General features: G+C 38.7%; 1 protein-coding gene across 1 annotated transcript in view; it reads right to left on the bottom strand.

Annotated features, from left to right (window-relative positions):
* TDRD5 (tudor domain containing 5) overlaps positions 1-12,549 on the bottom strand; it is a 77,290-nt gene extending 64,741 nt beyond the window's left edge. Inside the window, 6 exon segments of the mRNA XM_010850151.1 lie at positions 2,621-2,630; positions 3,415-3,457; positions 6,204-6,267; positions 9,186-9,408; positions 11,295-11,702; positions 12,318-12,549. Coding sequence (XP_010848453.1) covers positions 2,621-2,630; positions 3,415-3,457; positions 6,204-6,267; positions 9,186-9,408; positions 11,295-11,702; positions 12,318-12,549 — 980 coding nt within the window.
* Between the last annotated feature and the right edge of the window lie 737 nt (positions 12,550-13,286).

The raw sequence follows: 13,286 nt of genomic DNA, 5'->3' as shown, positions 1-13,286 counted from the left end.
CACCTGCCAAAACTAAGAGTTCTTATGCCACAACTAAAGAGTTTGTATCAAAAGAATCTGTATGCCAAAACTTAAAAAAGAAAAAGATCCCACCTGCCATAAACAGAAGACCCCACATGCCACAAGAAGGAATGAAGATCCTGAGTGCTGCAGCTAAGACCCAGCCAAATAAAAATAAATATTTTTTAAAAATTGGAGGACTGACATTATCTGACTTCAAGACTTACTATAAAGGTATAGTAATCAAGATAGCTTGGTAATGGCAAAAGAATAGACCAACAGACCAATGGAACAGAACAAAGAATGCTGAAATAGATCCACAAAAATACAACCAACTCATCTTCGACAAAGAGAAAAAGCAATACAATGGAGTGAAGAGAATCTTCAACAATGGTGCTGGAACAACTGGACAGCCACATGCAAAAAAACTGACTGGAGAGAGACCTTACATCTTTCACAAAAATTAACCCAATGTGGATCAGAGAGACCTAAGTGTAAAATACAGACTGTTAAAATTCCTGCTGCTAAGTTGCTAAGTTGCTTCAGTCGTGTCCGACTCTGTGCAGCCCCATAGACGGCAGCCCACCAGGCTCCCCCGTCCCTGGGATTCTCCAGGCAAGAACACTGGAGTGGGTTGCCATTCCTTCTCCAATGCATGAAAGTGAAAAGTCAAAGTGAAGTTGCTTAGTCGTGTCCAACTCTTAGCGACCCCATGGACTGCAGCCCACCAGGCTCCTCTGTCCACGGGATTTTCCAGGCAAGAGTACTGGAGTGGGGTGCCATTGCTTTTCCTAGACAATAACATTAGAGAACATCAAGATGACCTTGGGTATGACAATGACTTTTTAGATATAACACCAAAGATATGATCTATTAAAAAAAATAACTGACAAGCTGGACTTCATTAAAATAAAAAGCTTCTGCTCTAAGACAGAATATAAAGACAGTGAAAAGAAAAGTCACAAACTGCAAAAAAAAAAAAAAAAAGAAATTACGAAAGATATATCTGATAAAGACTTGTCAAACAAAACATACAAAGAACCATTAAAACTCAACAATAAGAAAACAAACAACCTAATTAAAAACAGGGCAAAATATCTGAACAGACATTTCACAACAGAAGATATACAGATAGCAAAGTAAGCATATTAAAAGATGTTCAACATGATGTCATTAGAGAAATGTAAATTAAAACAACAGTGAGGTATCACCACACAGCTAGTGTATATCAGTTGTTCAGTCGTGTCCAACTCTTTGCAATCCCATGGACTGCAGGCCACCAGGCTCCTCTGTCCATGGGATTCTCCAGGGAAGAATACTGGAGTGGGTCGCCATTTCCTCCTCCAATACAGCTAGTAGAATGATCAAAATCCAAAACACTGACAACACCAAATGCTGATGGGGATGTGGAGCAACAGGAACTCTCACACTGGTGGGAATGCAAGATGATATAGCCACTTCGGAAGACAGTTTGGCAGTTCCTTGCAAAACTAAACTAAACTCTCATCATATAATCAAGCCATCAGGCTCTTTGGTATTAACTCAAAGGAGCTGAAAATTTATGTCTACACACAAAACTGCACACAGACTGTTTACAGCAGCTTTATTCGTAACCAAAACCTGAAAGCAAACCAGATGTCCTTCGGGAGGCAAACGGATAAACTGCAATATATGCACACAATGGACTACTACTCAGCACTAAAGTGAAATGAGCTAAGAGGTCATGAAAACACACGGAGAAACTTTAAATGCATATCATTAAACGAAAGAAAGCAATATAAAAAGGCAACATACTGTATGATTCCAACTATATTACATTCTGGAAAAGGCGGGACTATAGAAACAGTAAAAAGATTGGTGGTTGCTATGGGCTAGAAAGGAGGAAGAGAAGAGCTGATAGAGCACAGAGAATGTGAGGGGCAGTGGAACTATATACTGGGATATTACAGTGGTAGATATATGTCATTACACATGTCAAAATCCACAGAATTTACAGTATCAGGAGTGAACCCTAATGTAAACTATAGACTTTGGGTGATTATTATGTGTCAGTAAGGTTCAACTGTAACAAAGGTATCACTCTGCTGCAGGATGCTCATGGTATAGTGAGAGACGCCGCCTGAACGTAGGGGCAGTGAAAATATGGAGACTCCATATGCAGAGACATTACTTTGCCAACAAAAGTTCATCTAGTCAAGGCTATGGTTTTTCCTGTGGTCATGTATGGATGTGAGAGTTGGACTGTGAAGAAGGCTGAGCGCCGAAGAATTGATACTTTTGAACTGTGGTGTTGGAGAAGACTCTTGAGAGTCCCTTGGACTGAAAGGAGATCCAACCAGTCCATTCTGAAGGAGATCAGCCCTAGGGTTTCTTTGGAAGGAATGATGCTACAGCTGAAACTCCAGTCCTTTGGCCACCTCATGCGAAGAGTTGACTCATTCATTGGAAAAGACTCTGATGCTGGGAGGGATTGGGGGCAGGAGAAGGGGACGACAGAGGATGAGATGGCTGGATGGCATCACTGACTCGATGGATGTGAGTCTGAATGAACTCCAGGAGTTGGTGATGGACAGGGAGGCCTGGCGTGCTGCGATTCATGGGGTCGCAAAGAGTTGGACACGACTGAGTGACTCATCTGATCTGATGTATTTTCTGCTCAAGTTTGCTGAGAACTTAAAACTGCTCTACAATTTTTACTTTTAAAAATTAATCCAGAAGAAAGAATAGGGAAAAACCTGCAAAAATCAGATTTAAAACACAAAAATCAGATTTAAATCACTAAATATACATGGTATAAATATGCCCATTAAATTACAGAGACTGACAGAGTAAATAATAAAGCAAGATAACCATACACTGTCTTAAGGAAACACATTTGAAATATAAAAGAAGTATGTTAAAAATAAAAGTATATAAAAATATACAGTGTTAACATCTAAAGAATGCTAGCATCACCATGGCAATATAAAACAAAGTAAACTTCAAAACAAGGAATATTATGAACAATAAAAAGGGGTGTTTCATAATGATAAATAGGGCAATTCATCAGGACACATATAAATCCTAAATATTGGACTGACTAAAATAGTTCATTCAAGTTGTTCCATAAGATGCTATGGAATAAACTTTTTGGCCAGCTCAATATATATGCACCTAACAGATTTATATCTAAGGCTAAAAAGTAAAATAAACAAATCCACAACTATATTTAAATATTTCAACACTGATCCTGCAGCAATTAAAGGAAAAACTAGGAAAACATCAGCAAAAATAAAGAATTCCTCAATGGTGCTATAACCAACTTTACTGACATTATAGAACACTCTACCCAAATATATTAGGTCAGTGCAAAATTAACTGCAGTTTTCCATTGTTGAACTTTGCTATTTGATATTGGAATATATTTTTAAATACATCATCTTAATGTATACATTGCTTTATGTTTTTTTGCTAATGACTTATTATTTGCTGTGTATCCTACAATTCAACTCAATTCTTACACTGGAGATAGCATTCAGATTCCATGGCCAAGTTCTGCAAGACTGAACACCCATGGCATCCTCTGACTTTAGATGACAATTCCAAGTCCAGGCTGCCACCTGAGCAGTGGCTATAAACAAGGTTTCCATAACCCTCTCCTTGGGTTCAATTTAATTTGCTATAATGGATCACAGAACTCAGAGAAACATTTCAATTACTAGATTACTGGTTTATTATAAAAAGATATTAGAGAAAGAAATGACAACCCATTCCAGTATTCCTGCCTGGAGAATCCCATGGACAGAGGAGCCAAGTGGGCTACAGTCCATGGACGTCACAGGGAAGTTGGACACGAGTTAGCAACTAAACAATGACAACAATAAAAGGGCAGAACTCCACACCACACACAAAAAGTAACTCAAGGTGAATTAAAAATCTGAACGTAAGACCAGAAACCATAAAAATCCTGGAAGAAAACTTAGATAAGCTCCTGTCCTCAGTCTTAGAAATGACTTTTTGGATTTGACACTGAAAGGAAAGGCAGCAAAAGCAAAAATAAACAAGGAGGACTACAATCAAACTAAAAACCTATGGCACAAAAAAGACTATCAAAAAATGAATGAGAGAAAATATTTGCAAATCTTATATTTGATAAGGTATTAATGCCCAAAATATATAAAAGAACTTCCACAACTCACCATCAAAGAAAAAAACAATCCTAAAAACTTCAACTGAAAAAATAAGCAGAGGATCTGAATAGACATTCCCCCCTACTCCCGCCCCAAATGTACAGACAACGAACAAGTAAATGAAAAGGGGCTGCTTGATACAAACAATCATCTTCCCTGGTGGCTCAGATGGTAAAGAATCTGCCTGCAATGCAGGAGACCTGGGTTCGATCCCTGGGTTGGGAAGATCCCTTGGAGAAGGGAATGGCTACCCACTCCAGTATTCTCAACTGGAGAATTCCATGGACAGAGGAGCCTAGCAGGCTACAGTCCACAGGGTCGCAGAGCTGGATACTGAGGGACTAACACAGGGAATGCAAACCAAACCACAATGAAATATCACCTAACACCTGGTAGAATGACTATTATTAAAAAGACTAGAAATAACAAGTACTGATGAAGATGTAGAGAAAAAGTAATCCTTGTGCACTGTTGGTGGGAATGTAAATTGGTGCAGATACCATACAAAATGGTATAAAGAAGCACCATATCATCCAGCAACCTCTGGGTATTTATCTGAAGGAAACAAAAATACCAACTCAAAAAGATATCTGCACACCCATATTATCTGCAGCATTTACACAAACAATTTAAGTGTTCATTGATAGACATAAAGAAGTTGTGGAATATGTGTATTAGCCATAAAGCAAGGAGGAAATCCCACAATTTGTAATAACAATGAATGAATCTTGAGGGCATTATGCTAAGTAAAACAAGTCAGACACATATTGCACGATCTTACTTACATGTTATATCTGTTCAACAAAAACAATAAAGAAAACCAAACTCACAGAAACAGGATAGATGGGTGGTTGCCAGAGGCAGCATGCAGGGGGTGGGCAAAAGAGGTAAAGATGCTCAAAAAACACAAACTTCCAGTTATAAACTAATTAGTCTTGGGGATGTAATGTACAACATGGTACTTCTTTTATATATAAATATATATACACACACATAGGTATTAACTGTATATTAATAATACTGCATTCTATAATTAAAAGTTGCTGAGAGTAAATCTTAAAAAGTCCTCACCACAAGAAAAAAAATTTTAACTGTGTGGTAATGGATGTTTACTACACTTATTGTGATCATTTCACAATACATACATATATCTAATCCTGTTTTAATCCTATTGTATGAAGCTAATATAATGTTATACATCAATTATATGTTTTGTTAATGAATGAAAAATAAATAAAAAGATATAACTCAAGAAAAAGTCAAATGGAAGAGATACAGAGAGCAAGGTATGTGGGAAGGAGTGCAGAATTTTCACGCCTTTTCCTAGCATGCCACTCTCCCCAAATCTCTGTATGTTCACCAACCCAGAAGCTTTACAAACCCTCTGGGGTTTTCATGGAGTTATCGTTACATCAGCATGACTGATTAACCACTGGCTATGAATGAAATTAATTTCCAACTCTTCTACGCTCCTAGGAGGTTTAGAGCCGGACTGAAGCGTTCTAACCTTCCAATTACATAGTTGACTCCATTAGGTTGCTAATGGAGTCAGGTCGAACCTAACTAAGAATTAGCAATTCTTAGGTGCTTTCCAAAAGCCACCTCATTAAAATAACAAAAGCCACCTTTATTGCTCTCTTTACTTAGGAATTTCCAAAGGTTTTAGGAGATCTGTGCCAGAAAAGGATGAAGACCAAATATATATTTCTTATAAAATCAGTGTCTTCCAACTCAATACAAAGAAAATTTGATTTTTAAGAATGAGCAAAAGATAGAAGAGACACTTCCAAGAAGATATACAAATGGTGTGTTCATGTATGCTCAGTTACTTCAATTGTGTCCAACTCTCTGCAACCCCATTGACTGTAGTTGGTGAGGCTCCTTTATCCATGGGATTTTCCCAGCAAAAAGACTGAAGTGGGTTGCCTTGCCCTCCTCCAGGGGATCTTCCCAACCCTGGAATTGAATCCATGTCTTCCGCATCTTCTGCACTGCAGGTGGATTCTTTACCCCTGAGCCACTGGGCAAATATACCCAATATTATTCATCACTAGAGAAACTTCAGTTAAAGCCATAATGAGATACTACCATGCTGCTGCTGCTGCTAAGTCACTTCAGTCGTGTCCGACTCTGTGCGACCCCATAGACGACAGCCCACCAGGCTCCCCCGTCCCTGGGATTCTCCAGGCAAGAACACTGGAGTGGGTTGCCATTTCCTCCTCCAATGCATGAAAGTGAAAAGTGAAAGTGAAGTCGCTCAGTCATGTCCAACTCTTAGCAACCCCATGGACTGCAGCCTACCAGGCCCCTCCATCCATGGGATTTTCCAGGCAAGGGTACTGGAGATACTACCATACACCCACTTAAATGGCTACTGTTTTTTAAATTGATAATACCAAATGTTAAGAGAGATGCAAGTGGAACTCTTATACATAGCTCACAAAGTAAAACTGTACAGCCACTTTGGAAAGAGTTTGGTAATTTCTTAAAAGTTAAACTTACTGTTTGACCCAACAATCTAACTTTTAGGTACTGACCCAAGACAAATGAAGTCAATGTTCACACAAAGTATAAGTAAATGTTCATAGCAGCTTTATTCATAATACCTCAAACAGCAAACAACCCAAATATCTAATGATGAATGGAAAATAAATTGAGGTTTATCAATACAGAGAAACAATACTCAATAAGAAAAAGGAATAAACTACTGATACATATTGGATGAATCTCAAAAGCATCCTGTTAAAGAAACTAGACACAAAAAGTTAAGCATTATTTAATTCCATTCATATGAAACTCTTGGAAAGTCAAAATTATAGTAAGTATTGGTTGTCTGTAGCTGTAGTTGGAGAAAGAGATCAACTACAAAGTGGCATGAAGGAATTCTGTGGGGAAGACTGAAATGCTGTTTCTTGACTTTGATGGCAATTACACACCTAGATACATATGTTAAAACTCAAGCTGTACATTTTCAATGGATAGATTTTACTATATGTAAATTAAGTTACTAAAGCTAATTTTTTAAAGTTATAGAAAAAAGGACTTTTTATTATTTATTATTTTTTTATTGGGGTATAGCAAATTAACAATGTTGTGATAGTTTCCAGTGAACCGTGAAGGACTCAGTTATACACATTACATGTATCCATTGTCCCCCAAACTCCCCTTCCATCCAGGCTGCCACATAACATTAAAATAGTTTCATGTGCTATGCAGTGGACCTTGTTGGCGATCTATTTTCAATATAGCAGTGTGTACATGCCCATTCCAAATTCCATAAGTATCCTTTACCCCATTCTCCCCTCCTGGCAACCATAAGCTCAGTCTGTGAGTCTGTTTCTGTTCTGTAATAAGTTCATTTGTATCATTTCTTTTTAGATTCCACATATAAGGGATGTCATACAATACTTCTCTGACTTACTTTACTCAATATGACACTCTCTATATCCATACATGTTGCTGCAAATGGCACTATTTCATTCTTTCTAATGGCTGAGTGTCATTCCATTGTATACATGACAAAAATTCAGCACCCATTTATAGATAGAAACTTTTCAGACAGTGGGCAAAGAGGGAACATACCTCAACATAATACAGGCCATATATGACAAACCTACAGTTAGCATTATAGTTAATGGTGAAAAGCTGAAAGCATCCCCTCTAAGATCAGGAACAAGACCAGGATGTCAACTCTTACCACTTTTAGTCAACATAGTTTTGGAAGTCCTAGTTACAGCAATCAGAGAAGAAAAAGAAGTAAAGGGAATCCAAACTGGGGAAGAAGAAGTTAAATGGTCACTGTTTGCAGATGACATGATACTACACATAGAAGATACTAAAGATCTACCAGAAAACTACTAGAACTCATCAATGAATTTGGTAAAGTTGCAGGTTACAAAATTAATACACAGAAATCTATTGCATTTCTATATACTAACAACAAAAGATCACAAAGAGAAATTCAAGAAACAATTCCATTGACCACTGCATGAAAAAGAGTAAAATACCTAGGAATAAACCTACCTAAGGAGACAAAAGATCTGTACTCCAAAAACTATTAAGATACTGATGAAAGAAATAAAAGATGATACACACAAGTGGAAAGATACACCACATTCATGGATTGCAAGAATCAATATTGTCAAAATGACTGTAATGCCCAAGGCAAGCTACAGATTCAATGTAATCCCTATCAAATTACTAATGGCATTTTCCATAGAACAAGAACCAAAAAAAATCTCAAAATGTGTATGGAGACACAAAAGACCCCCAAATAGCCAAAGCAATCTTGAGAAAGAAAAATGTAGCTGGAAGAATCGGGCTCCCTGACTTCAGGCTATACTACAAAGCTACAGTCATCAAAACAGTATGATACTGGCACAAGAATATTAATAGAAATATAGCTCAATTGAACAGGATAGAAAACCCAGAAATAAGCCCATTCAACTGTGGTTAATTAATCTATGACAAAAGAGGCAAGACTATACAATGCTGGAAAGACAGTCTCTTCAATAAATGGTGCTAGGAAAACTTTACATGTAAAAGTTACATGTAGAAATAAGGCACTTTTATGTCTTTAATTTCCATGACCTTATTTTGGGCTCTACTTGTTCACCTTGCAAACTTAACTGCATTTTTGTTGGTTCTACTCTAATAGTTTTTACTCAAAGTCCTTCAGCATTACAGTCACATTACCAGGACTGCAGTGTCAGGGCCAACATTCAGGTGAAGATACTCATGAGGTAAGTTGCAAATATGCTTCTATAACTTTGATGAGAAGATGGAACTAGAGATACAGATTTGGGAATCATCTGCAGAAAATAGTAGAAACCAAGGAGTTGATAAAATTGTACTCTTTTCTCACTGCCAGGTCTCACTTCTTACTAAACCACAAAGCCACAGAAAATGCTTAAGTTAAATCTGAAATAAGTGAATGACTTGAATTTCAAAAGGGCAATTTTTCCATGAGAGTTAAGTAATAACCACTAAATTTACAGACAGTTTTGGTGTATTTACAGCTCCAAACTCAGACATCTTACCTGGTTTAATTTTTCACTGTGATTCAGCCTTGAAGTCTCCATTACATTTGATCTAGAATTCCTTTCCATGCCCAGTATTTGCTTTGGTGGTTCCATGTTTGAAGTGGGTTGTGAAAAGCATGCCTTTGCTACTGGGAAGCCTATGGGATATGACCCTTGTTGCTTCATTCTAAAAGGTTGGGTGAAAATCTTACCTTTTGTGAATAAAAGAAGAGGAGAGAAAAATTATTACTACCAATTTCTAGTTTATTTTCTAGTGGCTATATGTAGAGGTTAGGCCCTTAGAACTAAAAAGTCAGCTTGCATTTTCATAGTATGCCAATAAACTTTACATACAATGGAAATGATTAGTCATCTACAGAACAAAACCAAGAGATAATAAGGTGTTACTGAAAGATTGGGGGTTTCTAAAACTCTACTTAAGGACACCTGAAAATCATTACAGAGGCAAGACTCAATAGGTAAAAATCAAAAAAGCTGTATCTTGTTTAGGAGACCATTAAGTCTTCAAATAAAGAATCTGCTTGAATTATGCTTTTCAAACTGGATAACCATCTAGTGGTTATGAGGGGAGAGGTGGAGAATGAAAAGCTACAGAATAAAGGATGTTATCCTAGAGTTTAGATTCTTTTCTTCAAGATTAGTAGGTAGGGAAACACCACAGGAGAAAGGTATATTGTTAAAAAACATGAAAGATAACTGAACCCCAGCAAGGCCTAGCTCTTTCTTTACCCTAAAATCAAGCTGACAAGAGAAAAAAATTACTTCCAAGATATCCTGATGAGGAATAACGGACTATGGGTGGAGAAAATCAACAATTCATTCACTGGGAAGGAATATCCACCCTCTACAATTCATTAAATTGTCAAACTGCTTTATACAACTCAAATTCATATAAGTTGAATAGCATGAGTTACTCTCCCAAAGTTTAAGCACCTCACGAATACTGACACAGGGAGTTCCCAGGTGGCCTAGTGGTTAGGATTCAGCACTTTTCACAGCTGTGGTCTGGGTTCCATCCCTGGTCATGGAACAGAGATCCCACAAGTGGCATGGGACAGCCAAAAAATTTTTAAAAAAAGAATACTGATGCCGTTGAGGTTTAGACACAAAACACTCAGTGGCCCCCATAGTCTTCCTTGACTAGAACCTGTAAACCCCCTACCATATCCTTGTCAAATTACACTTCCCATCACAATTTAAATATTGGTTTATAAATTCATGATAGTCTCATGATTTTTATATATTAATCTAAAAACACAGATTTTGAGAAAAAGAAAAATCACTGAAATGGGCATAGAGTTCCCCGAATAGGCAGTGAGTGAATGGATTCTATACTGTCAAGGGTCTAGAGAGACATTATATCAATAATCATATTAGTCTTCTGAGCCTTTAAGAGAGACAGTAATTGGGTACGCAAAGCACTGAATGAGCAGTAATAAGAGTTCAGTACCTAACTTTAGCTGTACCACTTTTCTAGCCATGAAATTTTTGAAAAGTCATTCAACTTTCTTGAGTTTTAGCTTTCTGATCTGTAAGACAGTTACTCACCCAACCTGTCTATAGTATGAGAATCCAAGGTAAAATGCTATACAAATACGGTGGTTATCATTACACTACATAAATTAATACAAATGCCTGCTAGGGTATCAAAGATTCAGTGATAGCCAAGATCAGATAGCAAATGCCACAGATCAGTATTATTTTTTTAAACTTTTAATTTTCTATACTATATCTTCTTTACCTGAACACACATAACTGATGTTCATTTACAGCACTCCAGAGAGAGCTGATCTTATGTTTTCATAATAGTAGCCAGGCAGTTTACAGATCTTGTCTCATTTAATCCTCAGTATGACTCCAAGAGCCAAGTATAATTATTCCTATTATAGAGATGAGGGGACTAAAGGCTTAGCCATTTTAAGTAACTCGCCTGAGATAACACGGCTATCAAGTGGTAGAGCCACGATTCAACTTCAACAAACTAATGGAGCTTAGCCATTGCATGTATACATATATACACATATGTACAACAGCTCCAAAATTTGCTGATCTGCAGTATGGTTACTTGTGCTAATGTGCTTACCTGCAGGCCATCCTCTCTGCTTTTCCTCTGATACACTCTTCTTCAGCGTCAACAAAGAACCTGCTCTGGTCTGCTCCACAGAAATAACATCTGAAGCAGCATTCAGCACTTCGAACATAGAGAGGAAGCCATACTGCACATACTGGAATGATCGTCCAAATCGATTGGCAAATGCATTTTCAAAATCAGAAAGGAGAACAGGAGATAACGCCAAGAGATCTTTCAACTCACTCTTCACAACAGCTGGAAGAATAGGGGGCACCCTTCCTCGGTAAGGTACTCGCCGGCGAGAGCTGGGACCAGAGCAAACACTGGCCCTTCCCTTCTGCACCGAGTTTCGAACCTTATGGTTGCTCTTCTGTTTTGCAACTAAATTTGCTATTCCTTTGGTGGACTCATCTGGGATGGCTAAGGAGGTGTGAAGAAAAAAAAAGAAATCATATTTAGGTGAAAACTGACTCCCTTCTTCATTCTTTGCACCTGTGGTTATATAATTTTTTGCTCTCCAAGGAGCTTTGTATCTAGGTGGCACGATAAACATGAATCCCTGGTTACTCCATTTCTTGCATTTTAGACAACAGCTTGTTAGCTTCTCTACTGGAGGACGGAGAACAGCGGAACCCAACTGGTTAACACTGCTACTAATTAACTCCTGAAAGATCTGAAACTCTAGAGATGAACAATAAACTTCCCTACAATGATGTTTTTGTGCTTCATGAAATTTAAAACAAGATTCCATAATTAAAAAGTCCCCTTGTTTAAGTTTCTCCTGACATAAGATGTTAAAACATGAAATCATACGCAAAACGTAGTTTTTGTGAAAGCACAGCATTCTGGGGAGGGTTTCCTGATTGTGTTAAAGATCTAACTCTGCCCACAACCTCAAAGGTGCCTATGATCTCTCTTCTCCCTCAAGAAAGTAAAATCCCCTGCCTGGAATGCAGGATACTTGCAGAGCTAGAGCAATTCTTTACCAAGTGATTATTATTACAAAGTTCATAGACCTCCAAATCTTAAACCTACCTTTCAGTATTACAGTACCATCCCCACAGGGGCAGACACTGACAACATCAGGCATATCCAACACCAGCTCCATTGTGGACCGATACCCAAGGATTCGGAGCGGTAAATGGTTGCCAACCATCAAAAGGTACTCCTTTTCCAACTGCTGTGGGGTCAAACCATCTTTGGTGGAAATGAGAAGTGACCTTATTTCCTTCCTCAGGCATTCCTGTATACGCTCTTGTTCAGACATTGCACCTACAAGATTTAAGACAGAATCATTGCTCATGAAGAAAAGCAGGCAAACCCAAGAGGAAAAATAATAATAAAAAGTTTAAAATGGCCCAAAGTGGAATATAAACAACCGAGATGCGGCTTTTAAAGGTAAACTAGGCAGAAACAATACCACGAGGGTGCTCTGAAACTTGGGTTTGGGAAAGCTCCTATATAATTCAAAGTCTAAATCCCAATCTGTGATGATTAACCCAAGTGTGCCTCAAGAAATCCCTGCCGCGACCTAACGTGTGAAAAGTTTAAGTTCCTGGCTCGTTTTTTTTGGTGAAGCCTTAACTCTGCTTGTCCTAGATCTCACTCTACACTGTAGACTTCGTATCAGAGACTCTCTCGCCCACTCTTCCGGAACCAGGACTGGGAAGGAGGCAAACGCAGCACGCCTTCCTCCGCAGCGCGAGCACTGGGCTCCGCGGAATCACGCTCAGACGGCAAACTTTCTCCAGAGCCCAAACTTACGGAGAGGCTCCCCGCGTTGTCTTCCAAGTCAACCACCTTGTCGTTGCCCGCCCTCTCCCAACTATGCTCGGCTTGGGCGCGGGGTGTTGACCCCTCCCAACCCTACCTCCCAAAGTCTCTCAAGGGGACTGCCCACGGCCCTGGGTAAAAGAGGCAGTGGGGCGGGAAGCAGGCGGAGCACCCTTCAGCTGCCCGACCCTGCCCGGCCGCCCCTCACCCTGGCGCTGCCGCTGCCACCGC

This window comes from Bison bison, unplaced genomic scaffold (assembly GCF_000754665.1).
Source record: "Bison bison bison isolate TAMUID 2011002044 unplaced genomic scaffold, Bison_UMD1.0 scf7180017864289, whole genome shotgun sequence".
NCBI lineage: Eukaryota > Metazoa > Chordata > Mammalia > Artiodactyla > Bovidae > Bison > Bison bison.
This window is presented reverse-complemented; position numbering and strand designations above follow the sequence as displayed.